Consider the following 17755-nt stretch of genomic DNA (forward strand, 5'->3'; position numbering starts at 1 on the left):
TGGAGTGGAAAGTTGCAAAGGGACATTGATAGATTAATTGAGTGGGCAAAACTGCCAGATGAGTTTCAATGTGGGGAAGTGGGAGGTCCTCCACTTTGGACCTAGGAAAGATAGATCAAAGTATTTCCTAAATGATGAGAAGCTAGGAACTGTGGAGGAACAGATAGATTTAGAAGTCCATGTACAGGAATCACTAAAACTAGTGGACAGGTACAAAATATAATTAAAAAGGCTAATGGAATGTTAGCCTTCATCTCAAAGGGACTGGAATACAAATGGGTAGAGGTTATGCTACAGTTGTATAGAGCTCTGGTTAGGCCACATCTGGAGTACTACGTTCAGTTCTGGGCACCAGACCTCAGGAAGGATACATTGGTTTTGGAAGGTTTGCAGCCCAGATTCACCAGAATGATACCAGGAATTAGAGGGTTAAATTATGAGGAGAGGTTGCACAGGCCAGGCTTGTATTCCCTCGAGTATAGAAGACTTAAGGGGTGATCTAATTGAGGTGTTTAAGATGATTCAAGGATGGGATAGGGTAGATAGAGATAAACTATTTCCTCTGGTGGGGGAGTCCAAAGTAAAGGGGCAAAATCTTAAAATTAGAGCTAGGCCATTCAGGAGTGATGTCATGAAGTACTTCTTCATGCAAAGGGTAGTGGAAATCTGGAACTCTCTCCCCTAAAGAGCTGTTGAGATCAGCCATCAACTAATTAAATGATGGAACGGGCTTGAGAGGCTGAATGGCCTAATCCTGTTGCTGTAAATGTCTACAACTACTTAGTAGTTGCTGTAGAAGGCAAACAATCCATCACTGCCTATCGCCCACGCACCCTGATCTCTGGGTTGTGACCATGTGGAAACCTATTATTGCATTCTAAGGCATCAAGTCATTATTACCTAAATAAAGCCCAAGGGTTTGTCAAACACTGTTTCATCAAGGTGAGGTCCTTTTAACTGTTGGGGTCAAACCATGACATCACAGGGCAAGCCACACCCTCACACTGCACATCACAGTGAGATCAGACATCACAAGAGATTTGTAAATTGGGTAAATTTAAGGCGGGAGGCTGCACAATCAGTTTAAGTGAAGGAAAGGGAGTTGTACTGATTGTGACTAACTGACTGATGTAGTTGGGTAGAAGATCTGAGCAGCTTTGCTCCATGAAGGGAGCGTGAACAATGGAAAGATCACTAGTCAGGTGACAGTCGGAAGGTTGTTGCTGTAGAAGATTTGTTTAGATCTATAGTTCCAGCTTGTATCAATCCCTGCAGAAGTCAGGTTGAGTAATAGTAAAATCCACTGTAGTGATCATGCGGATATGAAGTCTCAAATAATGAAGTGGAGAGTTGAAGAAATTTTTCACACAGAGGGTTGTTAGAACAAGTGGCTATTAGAATCATAGAATCATAGAAAGGTTACAGCACGGAAGGAGGCCATTCGGCCCATCGAGTCGGCGCCGGCTCTATGCAAGAGCAATCCAACTAGTCCCACACCCCCGCCCTATCCCCGTAGCCCTGCAATTTTTTTCCTTTCAAGTGCTTATCCAGTTCCCTTTTGAAGGCCATGGTTGAATCTGCTTCCACCACTCCCTCGGGCAGTGCATTCTAGATCCTAACCACTCGCTGCGTAAAAAAGTTTTTTCTCATGTCACCTTTTGTTCTGTTGCCAATCACCTTAAATCTATGTCCTCTGGTCCTTGAACCTTCCACCAATGGGAATAGTTTCTTTCTATCTACTCTGTCTGGACCCTTCATAATTTTGAAAACCTCTATCAAATCTCCTTGCAACTGTTTCTGTTCCAAGGAGAACAACCCCAGCTTCTCCAGTCTATCCGGATAACTAAAGCCCCTCATTCCTGGAATCGTGATAGTAAATCTCTTCTGAAATCTCTCTAAGGCCTTCACATCTTTCTTAAAGTGCGTGCCCAGAACTGGACACAATACTCCAGTTGTGGCCGAACCAGTGGTTTGTAAAGGTTCATCATGACTTTCATACTTTTGTATTCTATGCCTCTATTTAATACGCCCAGGAGCCCGTATGCTTTTTTAACCGCTTTCTCAACCTGCCCTGCCACCTTCAAAGATTTGTGCACATATACCCCCAGATCTCTCTGTTCCTGTACCCTTTTAGAGTTGTGCCCTCTAGTTTATATTGCCTCGCCTCGTTCTTCCTACCGAAATGTATCACTTCGCATTTTTCTGCGTTAAATTTCATCAGCCATGTGTCCGCCCATGCCACCAGCATGTCTATATCCTCTTGAAACCTATCACTATCCTCCTCTTTGTTTACTACCCTTCCAGGTTTTGTGTCATCTGCAAATTTGGAAATCGTGCCCTGTACACCCAAGTCCAAGTCATTTATATCAAGAAAAGCAGTGGTCCTAGCACCGACCCCTGGCGAACACCACTGTACACCTCCCTCCAGTCCGAAAAACAACTGTTCACCACTACTCTCTGCTTCCTGTCCCTTACCCAATTCTGTATCCACGTTGCTACTGTCCCCTTTATTCAATGGGCCGCAATCTTGGTGCGAAGCCTACCATGCAGCACTTGTATCAAACGCCTTTTGAAAGTCCACATACACCACATCAGCTGCATTGTCCTCATCTACCTTCACTGTTACCTCATTAAAAAACTCTTACCAGGTTAGTTAAACACAATTTGCCTTTAACACATCTGTGCTGGCTTTCCCTAATCAATCCACACTAGTCCAAGTGACTTAATTCTGTCCTGGATTGAAGCATAAACTGTAAAATCATTTAAATAGGAATTGGATATTTGAAAAAGATGACTGTAAAAGGATACGGGGAAAGGCAAGGATTAGGTGGCATCAGTTGAAGAGCTTGCATTGGGCACAGGTGGACAATCCAAATGGTCCCCTTCTGTGTTGTAATTGAGCAGCAGTAGATTGAAAATTGGTTGGAATGGTCAGCGGGCTGCAGTCATCATTTGGTCTAGTGGGCAAATCAAATGGATTCTACTGTGTGAATATTTGAACAGATCCAGTGACACTGAGGCACAGCAGGATCGAGTGCTTCATCTGTTGTCACTGCGCGATCTCCTGTGACTTTACCCACAGGTAGGCCGGGGCCTGGAGTGGGGTTACTGATATTTATTGGGCCCCCAAGTGTAAACATAGGGCTGGATGTTTCTCCTCGGTGGTAATCCCACTGGAGCTGCGTTGACTGAGCTTAGTACCTGCCTCACCGCTTCTGAAACTGGCCCAGGTGTTAACTTTCAAAAGGGAATTGGATATATACTTGTAAAGGAAAAATTTTCGGAGCTATGGGGAAAGAATGGGGGCGTGGGACTAATTTGATAGCTCTTTCAAAGAGCCAGCACAGATATGATGGGCTGAATGGCCTCCTTCTGTGCGGTATGATTCTAGGTGGGATTTCCTCGCTCGGCTAATTTAAGTGTGTGACGTAGCGAGGGTTTTGGAGAAATGAAGGCTTGAGATGGCAGAAGCACAGATCATGGTCTCAGCAGCAGTGGCACCAAGACTGTACTTTGTAACTCTTATAGGAAAACAGCAGTGGGAACAAAAATCACAATTTTCCATTATTACGGAATCCCAGCCTGTCCACACTGCAGCCTCAATCGATTTTCGTGAGCTAAAAAATTCAAAATTCATTTTCCTCATTGGAAAATGGATTACAGGTGTTCTAAACAGAACTCAGTGAGCCACCAGAATGGGAGAGAATCGAAGTCATAGAGTCATAGAGTTATACAGCACGGATAGAGGCCCTTCGGCCCATCGTGTCCGCGCCGGCCATCAAGCCCTGTCTACTCTAATCCCATATTCCAGCATTTGGTCCGTAGCCTTGTATGCTATGGCATTTCAAGTGCTCATCCAAATGCTTCTTGAATGTTGTGAGGGTTCCTGCCTCCACAACCCTTTCAGGCAGTGAGTTCCAGACTCCAACCACCCTCTGGGTGAAAAAGTTCTTTCTCAAATCCCCTCTAAACCTCCCGCCTTTTACCTTGAATCTATGTCCCCTTGTTATAGTACCCTCAACGAAGGGAAAAAGCTCCTTAGTATCCATCCTATCTGTGCCCCTCATAATTTTGTACACCTCAATCATGTCCCCCCTCAGCCTCCTCTGCTCCAAGGAAAACAAACCCAATCTTCCCAGTCTCTCTTCATAGCTGAAGCGCTCCAGCCCTGGTAACATCCTGGTGAATCTCCTCTGCACCCTCTCCAAAGCGATCACATCCTTCCTGTAGTGTGGCGACCAGAACTGCACACAGTACTCCAGCTGTGGCCTAACCAGTGTTTTATACAGCTCCATCATAACCTCCTTGCTCTTATATTCTATGCCTCGGCTAATAAAGGCAAGTATCCCATATGCCTTCTTTACCACCTTATCTACCTGTTCCGCCGCCTTCAGGGATCTGTGAACTTGCACACCAAGATCCCTCTGACCCTCTGTCTTGCCTAGGGTCCTCCCATTCATTGTGTATTCCCTTGCCTTGTTAGTCCCTCCAAAGTGCATCACCTCGCACTTTTCCGGGTTAAATTCCATTTGCCACTGTTCCGCCCATCTGACCAACCCATCTATATCGTCCTGCAGACTGAGGCTATCCTCCTCGCTATTTACCACCCTACCAATTTTTGTATCATCAGCGAACTTACTGATCATACCTTTTACATTCATATCCAAGTCATTAATGTGGACCACAAACAGCAAGGGACCCAGCACCGATCCCTGTGGTACCCCACTGGCCACAGGCTTCCAGTCACAAAAACAACTTCGACCATCACCCTCTGCCTTCTGCCACTAAGCCAGTTTTGTATCCAAAGTGCCAAGGCACCCTGGATTCCATGGGCTCGTACCTTCTTGACCAGTCTCCTGTGGGGGTCTTTATCGAAGGCCTTACTGAAATCCATGTATACCACATCCACTGCGTTACCCTCATCCACACGCCTAGTCACCCCCTCAAAAAATTCAATCAAATTAGTCAGACATGATCTTCCCTTGACAAAGCCATGTTGACTATCCCTGATTAATCCTTGCTTCTCCAAGTGGAGACTAATTTTGTCCTTCAGAATTTTTTCCAATAATTTTCCTACCACTGATGTTAGGCTCACTGGCCTGTAGTTCCCCGGTTTTTCCCTACTCCCCTTCTTGAATAATGGTATTACATTAGCAGTTCTCCAGTCCTCTGGCATATCCCCTTGGAGAGAGAGAGAGAAGGTATTGACAGAGGAAGAGTTGGAGATAGGGAACAGATACTGAGAAAGAGAAAAGAGAGACAGACACAGAGAATATGAAAAGAGCTGAGAGCAGGAAGTGGGAATACCTTCACAAGATGGAGAGACTCTCATAGAGACAACTACTGCAGCAAATAGGTACTGTACCAATTCCTTCCATTCTTTTGAGCTGTCGGTAATATTTGAAACACAGTAAATATTGCATTCTGGGGGGAAAAGTTAGTGTCTGTTTTAAATAGAAAATGTAAATATTGCTCGTGAATTATTTTTTTCTGGAAAAGTTTATTTCTTAATTGAACTCAGTGCATTGGCATTCTATCAATTAAAAAAATTAACATATCTAGAGCTTGGGCTTAGCCTCAGACCATGGTACTGAAAGAGTCGGGGAGAAATTCTTGAGCTAGGTGTTACTGGTTTCGTCCAGCCTTGCCAATCCCTGAGTCCTCACAAAAGTCCTCCCAGGTCAGCTGGCTCAGGTACTGCCATTTAAAGCACTTCGATAGTGTCAGACAGCTCCTCTTGTGCCAGTGATCCTGGTTTGCCTCTTTGCATTGCAGCCATTCTGGACCTTCTCTCTGATTCTGAAGAAGGTGTCAATTGTCCAAATCCAGAACTGGAGGAATTTTACTTTTACAAGTGTGGAATTTCATTCCTTCACATTTGAATGTTGCTGGACATTTTTTTTTTATATGTTTAATTTTAATTTTTTTACTTTTTCTTTCTGTCTCTTTTATCTCTGTCTTTTAATTCAATATTTCTTACCCTCTTTTTAGTTTGCTTTCTGTAACTGATTTTACATTGAATTTACTATTCTAACTTACACTTCCTGGTTCTGTGCACTGCTATTAACATGCGTCAGTCTGATAGGTTATGGGGATACACAGTTGCTTGCCCCGTTCACACAGGTCCCAGATGCCCAGGAGAGGGCGCCGCGCTGGAGTGAGGGCCCAATAAGAGGAACTTGTAGTGCAAAAGTCCTGCTTTTTAGAAAAGTCTACAGGCAAGTCCAAGTCTAATGAGCGGCGGGCGCAGTTTTTTCCGCCACTCTGAGCGCAATCTGGCCCACTATTTCCTGTAATTGAGGAGTCATTGAAGGGGGGCCAACTGTATAAAATGATCACTTAGAGTGAGGAGAGGTTCGGAGAAATTTTTTTCAAGTTGTTTGGAGCATGGAATGCTTTGCCACAGGGAGTGGTTGAGGCAATGACCGTTGCATCTTTTGAGGGAAGTTGGATAAATATTTGAAGCAGAGGAAGACACATTTTGGCCAGGTTGTAGAAGCTCACGGAGGCCGCCTATAGTCTGTGGTTTGGAGTCTGGATACCAAGGTCACCGACCCTTTCATCCCGACCAGCTCCGTCATGACTTACTCTGGCATCTATTTTTATTGTTAATTTTTCCAGCTGCCATGTCCCCGCATTGGCATTAAGCACCAACCCTGCTCCAATTCCAGTTCAGTTCAGCACTGCTTGTGGTTAACTGCACTGGGACTGGTTAGGGCATATGATCCTACAGTTATCTCCAACTGATGTTGGCTGGGGGTCCACTTTGGGACTTAACAGGAAAATCTCAAGGGGCGACATGTACCAACATATTCTGAGGCTTCTTTATGAGGAACAGTCCTCCTCTGGCACCAGCTGACTCTGAGGTGTCCGTGCCTACTGGTGCCAAAATGAGGCTGGTTCCTCCAAGTGCCGCCAGCTACTGTTGGTGAGTCCTTCACCAGAGGCATCCGTCGTCCCCTCTGGTGACACCAACCCAGCCCCGGGACAATTGTCTCCTGTTGGCGCCAGTTGATTTGGGGCAATGCCCTCCAAGGACTCAATCTCGCTCATGTTCACCTACGCTGTGGGTGGGTTCCACTTTAGTGAGGATAGTCACAGGTCTTCGCTCGCTTTTATATATCTGTGTCATCTCCTCACACACCCCCCGCCCCCCCCACAACACACTACTGTGGAGCCACCTTCAGCCGCTCCATTCAACTCGTGAGGGGCATCCAGGTTCCAAGGGCTCTCACTCCCTGGGAGGTTATGTGTGCCTCAATGGCACCTCCCCACAGTGGCAGGGGCTCATGTGTCAAGGGTTTAACCTCGATCGGCGCTTGTATTCATGAACTCATAGCTGATATAGCCGTCCTCATCCCTGTTTCGAGGGCTCCCCATTAACCTTCTCCGTCAGTTCAGCCCGAGGAAGCTGCCCGGTGGCTTCCCACCATTGGAAGCCAAGTTGAGAGCCTCAGTCAAACCACGACTTCCAGTCGCTGAGGCTTTTTCATGTATTCAACACAAGGGTGACCTAGGGTCTGAAAGTGTCGGTTCCCGAAGTCCCTGCACATGAAGGGTTGGGTCTTTACTTGGGGTCTTGCAAAGGCCGAGCTCAAATAGGAAACCAAGGTTGCAAACAATCTGGTTCAGAACTAATGGGTGCCTGCATATTTAAAAGCCTTCAGCAGCTTAAAATGCCAGGCATCCAGTAAAATAGATTAACAGTTTTAAAAAGTCTTTCAGCTCTACAAGAGGACAGAAAGCCCCAGGTTCTCCAATGCAGCTGCCATAGTGCTTCTGGATGAGGTTAGGCAAAGGAGAGATGTCCCATTAGCAACAAAGTCCCTTAGTGCTGAAAGTAAATGGAAGGCGGTTTACATGGCAGTCAGACAAGTTAACAATCAGCAACACCTTCCAAGAATATACAGTAGTAAGCATGTCTGCCACTTACAATGACTGCTCATAATTTGATAAAGTTCATGAATTGCTTATCATCAGCAGCGCAGTGCCCATTAAATCCCCAGCCATCAGCTGGAAATATTCCTTCACTCGTAGTCTTACATAATTTATCCCACTATAAGCCTCACATGGAATTTAATTGCTTGGTGCATGCTTGCACCTGGGTTTGCTGCAGGTCATGGTAATAAAAAGTAATTTTCACTTCTTGCACTTTTTCAAGAACAAGACGGCCATAACACAGGAGGTACTGCAACAGGAAGCAGCTCTCCCAACCTCCAACCTCTCACCTTGTACAACCACAACCTGCATTTATATAGTGGCTTCATTGTAGAAAAACATCCCAAGGCGCTTCACAGACGAGTAAGGAAAATAAATGGACCCCAAGCCAAAAGAAGCGCCATTATTACGAGTGACCAAAACTTTGGTCAAGGAGGTAGGTTTTAAGGAGGCGAGGGACGTGGAGGGTTAGTGGGGTTTAGAGCTGGAATCCCAGAGCATGGGCATTAAACATTTGAAGGCATGGCTGCAAATGGTGGGATGAGGGAAGAGATGCAAAGATGCCGGAGTCAGAGGGGGAGGCCATGGAGGGATTTAAACACAAGAATGGGAACTTAAAATTTGAGGCACTGGGGAAATGTGAACCAATGTAGGTCAGTGAGGAGAGGTAATGAGTGAGCAGGACTTGGTGTGAGTTAAGATATGGGCAGCAGAGTTTTGATTGAACTGAAGTTTATGGACGGTGGAGGGTAGGAAGCCAGTCAGGAGAACACTGGAATAGTTGAATCTGGAGGTGACAAGGCATGAATCAAAGTTTCAGTGGGCAGATGGGTTGAGGCAGGTGCAGAGATGGTCAATTCCATGGCGGTAGAAGTGGGTGGTATTTGTGATGGAGCGAAAATGGGATCAGAAGCTCAGCTCATGCTCAAATAGGAAACCAAGGTTGCAAACAATCTGGTTCAGCATGAGTCAGTGACCTAGGAGAGGGATGGAACTGTTGGGAAGGGTTCAAAGTTTATGACAGGGACCGAAGACAGTGGCAATGTTTAACTCGAGGAAACTGCAGCTCATCCAAGACTGGATGTTGGACAAGCAATCTGATAGGACAAAGGCAGTGAAGAGGTTGAGACAGGTGCTCGAGAGGTAGAGCTGAATTTCATCAGCATACATGTGGTGGCTGACCGCATGCCAATGGATGATGTCACCAAGGGCAGCATGTGGATGAGGAAGAGTGGGTGTGATGGCTTTGAGAGGCAAGCTTGTGGGTATGCTCTAAATTGCGAAGCAGAAGAGTTGAAAAAATTGTAGTACAGCAGCAGAACGAGGCATACACATGTTTGTGGAAGATAAACAGCAACAAATTATGGCTAAAAAGGAGATGGAGAATGATGATGAGGAGCTAGCAGAAATTCAACTTTCGCCAAGCCCTAATCAGCAGTTTTTTCCTACTTTAATGTTTAATTGGACTTTTTTTGAAACAGCTATACTTCAATAGTACTGTTTATATGGAAACCTGAGCCTAAAAATTGGATTGTGCTGCACCCGTTTTACAGGCGTAAGATGGGCGCCTAAGGGTCCAATAGGGTGGGCGGCGAGCGTGTGCTGATTCTGCACCAGAAGTGTGCTACCCACCATATTGGTAAAGGCTGCTACGTCGGCATCCAACGCGCGCGCCTGAAACAGGTGTTAGGCCCTTTGCATATGCAAATAGGGATGCCCCCTTTGCAACATTTAATTGTGCATGACCACGACTGCTGCAGTTACTTTCTTCAAGCGCTTGGCAGCTAAACCAGGCTGCAACCAGTAATATAAGTTTGATTTTTTTTTTTACATACCTTATTGTGGAGCTGGGGGAGGAGCAGGAGTGTCGGCCACCGCCCATCCCCCCTCCTGAATGCCATCATCTGAGCTGGCCGATCTTGCTGCCTCCTGGGACCGGCAAGCAGCCTCTGGGGCCGCGACTGGCACTTGCAGCTTGCCGATAATAAACGAATAAGGCTGGTGGGCCAATTTGCCACGGGCCTCATTAAATGCCTGCAGCGTGCATTGCACTAGGATAGAGCCCTAATTTGTAGGCCCAGTAATTTGGAAAGAAAACAATGAATGCAAAATGGAAGCTGTTTTTATTGAAGATGATAGTGGACGTGTAGTGTGTATTTAATAGAATATCAGAGGGATAGGCAGTATGGCGCATGAATTAGTGCATCTTGGTGTTTCTACTCTCCCTATATGATGTATTACTGGAAACAGTAGGTGTGAAGGCTTTATGAGAGGTCTGCTTTGATCTTGTGATTCAGTTGGCTGCTTACCTTGACATGTGGCAGACCCAGATGGTCCTGCCTGTGTGCCAGGAATAGCTTGTTCTATCCTGACTACAGGGACCTGCTGCTTTCAGGAACGACTCCTGTCACTTGTTCAGAGGCAGCTGCAGACAAGGGGCTGGTGACGACATGAGAGCTTCTGGCCGCATGTCCCTGCTGGAAGCTGATCACTCACATTGGTTACTGCTCTGCTCGAACACAGTCCGTTGCATGGCAACAAGGTCTCTGAATCCCTTCCTTATAGTTCTCTGAAATCTGTATCCAAGTCCGTTGAAGCTGACTGTTATCACATCATGAAGTGTGGACCTCAACATCATCAATGGGAGCATTCTTGAGAGATCCTTCAACTGCACTCACTGCCTACGTGCCTGAGATCTCCTTTACTGATGGTGCACAACAGCAGCCTGCAGAGCATAGATTCCTTGCTTTATGATAATATCAATTGGAGTGGTAGAATCTGCAACTGCGCAAACCCAATTCGCAGTGTAGTCTGCAAGAAGGCAAATACTGGAGCACCTGTTCATGCCAATGAAGCATCCTTCATTTAATCGCTAGTTCCCTGAGTTTGGAATCGCTTAACAACTCAACAGGCTTGTGATGGTGCAAAGCCTCCACTCAGCAGTCCTTGTTCAGTCACTCCTCCTGCCCCTTCCGTACCCATGAGAAGTGAATCACCCTGTAATTCCACCTTTAAATCTATAAAACCCACCACTATACCTGTCTCTGGGCTGTGTCTGTTTTAAGTGGTCATGTCACTGAGTGCTGTGGTGAGGCTTGTTGCTGAGAAGGCCCAGCTTGTTTTGCTGTTGCGGTTCAAACATGTCTGTAATAGAAAAAAAGGAACATAAAAGTCAATGTTCATAGTTAGGCATGTTGTTGTAATACAGAAAGTAGATTGTACATTTTGCTGCAACAAAGTCACTCCTTTATGCCTGTTAAAACACATTTTCACAAAGGTGTGTGATCACAATTATACAAACCAGGAACGTATTCCTTTCCCCCATCTCGCACATCACGCTTGTCATCTACATCTTTTTCCATTTGATAACTTCCTTGATAATGTCTTGGCCTACCAAATCCCTCCACCCATCTGTGCTCTGTGCCTCCTGTTGAAGGCAGCCTTTTTTCTGTTAGGAGGATATAAATATACAATGAATGAATGAATGAATGAAGATTTTGGGCTGTGTATTTTAAGCAGCAGCACAGTTTTATGTGCAGCTTAGCTGAATGCAATGTATCTTGCTGGCAGAAAGTGTGTGGCAATATTTGAGAGCTAACTAAATACATTGCAAGAAATCATTGTTTTTCAAATATCCTTCCAGCCTCACCTGCTCAGTCACCTCCTGCTGGCATCCTGTGTAATGGTCTTCCACATCTCCTTCACCATCGTTGGTGGCTTTTTCCTCAACTCTGTAGAATGCATTTCACAGTGCTCTAATGTGATCTGCAAATCTTGATCAGTAAATCGGTTTATGCCTTCTGCACTCTCTCTCCATTTCTCCCAAAAAATGACCACTCCATAGCTGGATTTGCCCAGTGTGCTGTTTAGTTAGTTAAGCAGCATTCTTGCTAGTGCTTTCTGACTGCTTACTCAACTGTGCATTATTTTTAGCACTTCCTAATGCATTTGAGCTTCCAGAAATTGTTGAGTAAATCTTTTCATTCATGCCAATTGCATTAAAACAAATGGGAAAAACCTTTAACAGCAGCAGTAATTTCATCTTCCATGTGTTACATACATAAGTTGCTGTGTATCTGTGAAGTCTACTAGGACAACATTCCACTGGCTAGCTTCAGATATAATTAATGGAACATTATTGATAGATTGCTCTAAGAATGCCTGAAGTTACCATTAGTATTATAATAACAAGTTGCTCTGGGATTTTATGTATTTCAGAAGCAAAAGATATCTCTACTGTACTGAGGCCACTCTAAAATAACATTTTCTAATTTCTATGAGATAAAGCAAAACACAGAACATTGCACATGCTAAAATTTGTTGTGGTGTTGAGAAGGGGAAGGGGAGAATCAGTCTTATCTTTCCTTTTACCTTTTCTTGGCTAACACAAATCAACCTTGACTGCAGCTGTGGAGAAGACCACACAGTCCAAGCTATCTTAAACCATCGACAGAAGGAGGGCAGCATGGAGGAAGAAAGACAGTGAAATCGAATAAAGATAAGGGTAATATTTACAAAAATGAAGATTGAAAAGTTCCTCAATTGTCCTTTTTGCACACTTTCACTTCTTTTGAATAGTAAATACTTGCCTTAGTGATTGCAGTGAAGACTTTTTCCAGGATAGCATTTGGCTGAGCTTTCTGCGGTCCATTTGCTTGAATTTTAAGGCCTAAAGCACACGGTTTGGCAATGAACCTATGAAAATACAGAAATTATTAGACGACTCATTAATTCAGAATACAACCTGTACTTCAGATTTACAAATCACACCTGCCTTGAGATAATGGATTACAAAGAACAAATTCAACAGCCTGTCTTCTTAATAAGCAGTATAACATTCCACTTGTCCTTTAGTGAACTTTGCTAGAGTTCTGGAATATTCTCTCTATATGTTGCCATGCCAACCACGTCACTCTTATTTTTCAGACATCTGACAATCATAGTATCATGGTAGGTACAGCACAGGGAAAGGCCATTCGGCCCATCATGCCTGTGCCGGCTCACGAAAGAGCTATCCAATTAGTCCCATTCCCCTGCTCTTTCCCCATAGCCCTGTAATTTTTTTCCTTTCAAGTATTTATGCAATTCCCTTTTGAAAGTTACCATTGAATCTGCTACCACCACACTTTCAGGCATTGCATTCCAGATCTTTACAACTCGCTATGTAAAAAAATGTATCCTCATGTCGCCTCTGGCTCTTTTGCCGATTACATTAAATCTGTGTCCTCTGGTTACCAACCCTTCTGGCACTGGAAACAGTTTCTCTTTATTTACAAGGGGCAGAAAACACTGGTGGGAGTAGTTTATAGGCCCCATTGGGCAGAGTATTAATCAAGAAATAACAGGAGCTTGTAACAAAGGTAATGCAATAATCGTGGGGGACTTTAATCTTCATATAGACTAGACAAATCAAATTGACAAAGGTAGTTTGGAGGACGAGTTCATGGAATGCATTTGAGACAGTTTCCTAGAACAATATGTCGTGGAACTAACCAGGGAACAGACTATTTTAGATCTTGTATTGTGTACTGAGACAGGGTTAATTAGTGATCTCATAGTAAAGGATCCTCTGGGAAAGAGTTATATATGATAGGATTTCACCTTGATTTTGAGAGTGACATACTTAGGTCCAAAACTAGAGTATTAAACTTAAATAAAGCCAATTACATAGGTATGAGGGCGAATTGGCTAAAGTAGATTGGGAAATCAGATTAAAAGGTATGACGGTAGATAAGCAGTGGCAGACATTTAAAGAAATGTTTCAGAATTCTCAACAAATATATATTCCATTGAGGAATAAAAACTCCATGGGAAAAGTAATCCATCGGTGGCTAACTAAAGAAGTTAAGGATAGTATTAGATTAAAAGAGGCTTATAATGTTGTGAAGAATAGTAGTAAGCCTGAGGATTGGGAGAGTTTTAGAAACCAGCAAAGGATGACCAAAAAATTGATAAAAAGGGAGAAAATAGAATATGAGAGTAAACTAGCAAGAAATATAAAAGCAGACTGTAAGAGCTTCTACAAGTATGTAAAAAGGAAGAGAGCAGCAAAAGTAAATGTTGGTCCCTTAGAGGCTGAGACAGGAGAAATTATGATGGGAAATAAGGAAATGGCAGAGACGTTAAACAAATATTTTGTTTAAAAGCATACCAAAAATAGTGGGGAACCAAGGGGCAAATGAGAGTGAAGAACTTAAAACAATTCCAGTAAAAAGGACGAGAGAAACTAATGGGACTAAAAAGCCAATAAATCCCCTGGACCTGATGGCCTACAAGCTAGGGTTCTAAAAGAGGTGGCTGCAGAAATAGTGGATGCATTGGTTGTGATCTTCCAAAATTCCCTAGATTCTAAAACGGTCCCGGCAGATTGGAAGGTAGCAAATTCAAGAAATGAGGGAGTGAGAAAACAGGGAACTACAGACCAGTTAGCCTGACATCAATCGTCGGGAAAACGCTGGATTGCATTATTAAGGAAGTGGTAACCGGGCACTTAGAAAATCATAACATGATTAGGCAGAATCAACATGGTTTTATGAAAGGGAAATTGTGGTTAACAAATTTATCAGAGTTCTTTGAGGATGTAACTAGCAGGGTAAATAAAGGGGAACCAGTGGATGTAGTATATTTGGATTTCCAAAAGGCATTCAATAAGATGCCACATAAAAGGTTTCTGTGGAAGATACGGGCTCATGGGGTAGGTGATAATATATTAGCATGGATAGAGGATTGGTTATTGGACATAAAACAGAGTAGGGATAAACAGGTCATTTTCAGGTTGGCAAGCTGTAACTAGTGGGGTGCCGCAAGGATCAGTGCTTGGGCCTCAGCTACTTACAATCTATATTAATAACTTAGATGAAGGGACCGAGTATAATGTATCCAAGTTGCTGACGATACAAAGGTAGGTGGGAAAGTAAGCTGTGAAGAGGACAGAGTCTGCAAAGGGATATAGATAGGCTAAGCAAGTGGGCAAGTAGGTGGCAGATGGAGTATAATGTGGAGAAATGTGAGGTTATTCACTTTGGTAGGAAGAATAGAAAAGCAGAATATTTTTTAAATGGTGAGAAACTATTAAATGTTGGTGTTCAGAGAGATCTGGGTGTCCTCATACAAGAAACATAGCAAGTTAGCATGCAGGTACAGCAAGCAATTAGGAAGACAAATGGGTTGTTTTTTTTATTATTTGTTCATGGGATGTGGGCGTCACTGGCAAGGCCAGCATTTATTGCCCATCCCTAATTGTCCTTGAGAAGGGGATGGTGAACCGCCTTCTTGAACCGCTGCAATCCGTGTGGTGAAGGTTCTCCCACAGTGCTGTTAGGAAGGGAGTTCCAGGATTTTGACCCAGCGACGATGAAGAAGCGGCAATATATTTCCAAGTCGGGATGGTGTGTGACTTGGAGGGGAATGTGCAAGTGGTGTTGTTCCCATGCGCCTGCTGCTCTTGTCCTTCTAGGTGGTAGAGGTCCCGGGTTTGGGAGGTGCTGTCAAAGAAGCTTTGGCGAGTTGCTGCAGTGCATCCTGTAGATGGTGCACACTGCAGCCATGGTGCGCTGGTGGTGAAGGGAGTGAATGTTTAGGGTGGTGGATGAGGTGTCAATCAAGCGGGCTGCTTTGTCCTGGATGGTGTTGAACTTCTTGAGTGTTGTTGGAGCTGCACTCATCCAGGCAAGTGGAGAGTATTCCATCACACTCCTGATTTGTGCCTTGTAGATGGTGGAAAGGCTTTGGGGAGTCAGGAGGTGAGTCACTCGCTGCAGAATACCCAGCCTCTGACCTGCTCGTGTAGACACAGTATTTATGTGGCTGGTCCAGTTAAGTTTCTGGTCAATGGTGACCCCCCCTTTATTGCAAGAGAGTTGGAGCACAAGAGTAAGGAAGTCTCGCCACAATTGAACAGCGCTTTGGTGAGACCTCACCTGGAGTACTATGTACAGTTTAGGTCTCCTTTTCTAAGGAAGGATATACTTGTCTTGGAGGTGGTGCAATGAAGGTTCACTAGACTGATTCCTGGGATGAGAAGGTTGTCCTATGAGGAAAGATTGAGTAGAATACGCTCTGGAGTTTAGAAGAATGAGAGTTGATCTCATTGAAACATATAAGATTCTGAGGGGGCTTGATAGGGTAGATGCTGAGAGGTTGTTTCCCCTGGCTGAGGAGTCTAGAACTAGGGGGCATAGTCTCAGGATAAGGGGTCGGCCATTTAAGACTGAGATGAGGAGGAGTTTCTTCACTCAGGGGGCTGTGAATCTTTGGAATTCTCTACCCCAGAGAGCTGTGAATGCTGAGTCATTGGGCTCAATTTTAGGGGGCAATTGCGGACACGTTGGGGGCTCTGAAAATCGCGGAAATCCCGTTCGGGTTCGGAAGCCGGCTTCAACCCGCCCACTTCCGAGTTTCCCTGGGACCCACCTGTACGCGCGCGGGCGACCCGAAAACAGAAGTCCCGCCGGCTTTAATTGACAGTTAAAGAGTCAAATGTAACTCAATGAGGTACTTAAGGCACTTTACCTGTGACAGAGTAAGTGATTAGAACGATTTTTAACTTACCTGGGCGGCTTGCCCACCACTTCTGATTCACGCCTGGTGAAACCAAGAGTGAAGGGCCGGATCAGGGAAAAAGAAACTAAATAAATTAAATAAAAAACCATAGATGGAAGTGAAAACACAAAATGAATGTACCTTTGCACCCTGCTCTGATGTCGATATCTCCCTCTCCAATCTCCCACTCTTCACCCCCCACCCCCCAGATGTCCTCCCGATATCCCCCTTTTCACCCCCCCCCAATGTCCCCCACTTCACCCCCCAGTGTTCCCCTCTCCCCCGGATCTTCCCCTTTCCCCCCGGATCTTCCCCTCTCCCCCCAATCTTCCATTCTCCCCCCGAATCTTCCACTCAACCCCCCCCCCTCCCCCGGTCTTCCAGTCCAGCGCTGGATGACATCTCACTCTCTCTCTTTCTCTCCCCTCCCCGCCCCACCCCCGGCGCTGCAGCTCCTGACAGCAGCCAGCGTTTCGGAAACGATAAGTTTTGTTCATGCAGGTTTGCCACACGCACCTTCACCCCACCGCTGCCAACCCTCCGCCATTGCAAAATCGACCCCATTGAGTATATTCAAGGCTGAGATCGATAGATTCTTGGACTCTTGGGCAATTGAGGGATATGGAGAGGGACGGGAAAGTGGAGTTGAGGCCAAAGATCAGCTATGATTTTAATGAATGGTGGAGCAGGCTCAAGGGGCACTATGGCCTACTCCTGCTCCTATTTCTTACGTCCTTACTCGAGCAAAACTGTTCATGACTTTGAACACCTATATCAAATCTCCCCGTATCCTTCTCTGTTCTGAGGAAAACAACTCCAGCTTCTCCAATGAAGAATGAAATACGCTTATTAGAATTTTGCTCAGGCTCAGATATAATGGCCTGCTCGATCTAATCTTATAAATTATCATCTGGAATTACACAAAACAATGAAAAATGAATTTAATGGCTTTTAACGTGTTACTGGAAAATATCAAAATGTACTTTAAAGAAGAAATTAATTCACGAAAGATACTTAAAGGACACCACAGTCAAATAATTAGCTTCAAGTCTCCCTAAATGATATTATCAGGGGTAGAAGGTGAAATTCAACTTTGGCGGGCACGTAGAGTGGGCAGTAGCGGATCGGCTGCTTGATTACTCTGCACGATTTCTCTTTCCATCAATGGAAAACTCTGTTGCAAGCTCCAGCTAGGGCAAATGAATTCAAAAGTTTGAGTCTGAAATGAGGGCAGGAGCCTAATTTCAATATTGAAATGAGGTTTGTGCTCATTGCA

The 17755-nt window shown here is 44.7% G+C and overlaps 1 protein-coding gene across 3 annotated transcripts in view; it reads right to left on the bottom strand.

Annotated features, from left to right (window-relative positions):
• The window catches only part of cers6 (ceramide synthase 6), a 242872-nt gene that overhangs the window by 146952 nt on the left and 78165 nt on the right, over positions 1 to 17755 (bottom strand). For all 3 annotated transcript variants that reach the window (XM_067987341.1, XM_067987340.1, XM_067987339.1), the window contains exon 2: positions 12528 to 12633. In XM_067987341.1, coding sequence (XP_067843442.1) covers positions 12528 to 12633 — 106 coding nt within the window. The remainder of the gene's footprint in view (positions 1 to 12527; positions 12634 to 17755) is intronic.

This window comes from Heptranchias perlo, chromosome 7, assembly GCF_035084215.1.
Source record: "Heptranchias perlo isolate sHepPer1 chromosome 7, sHepPer1.hap1, whole genome shotgun sequence".
Classification (NCBI taxonomy): Eukaryota; Metazoa; Chordata; class Chondrichthyes; order Hexanchiformes; family Hexanchidae; genus Heptranchias; species Heptranchias perlo.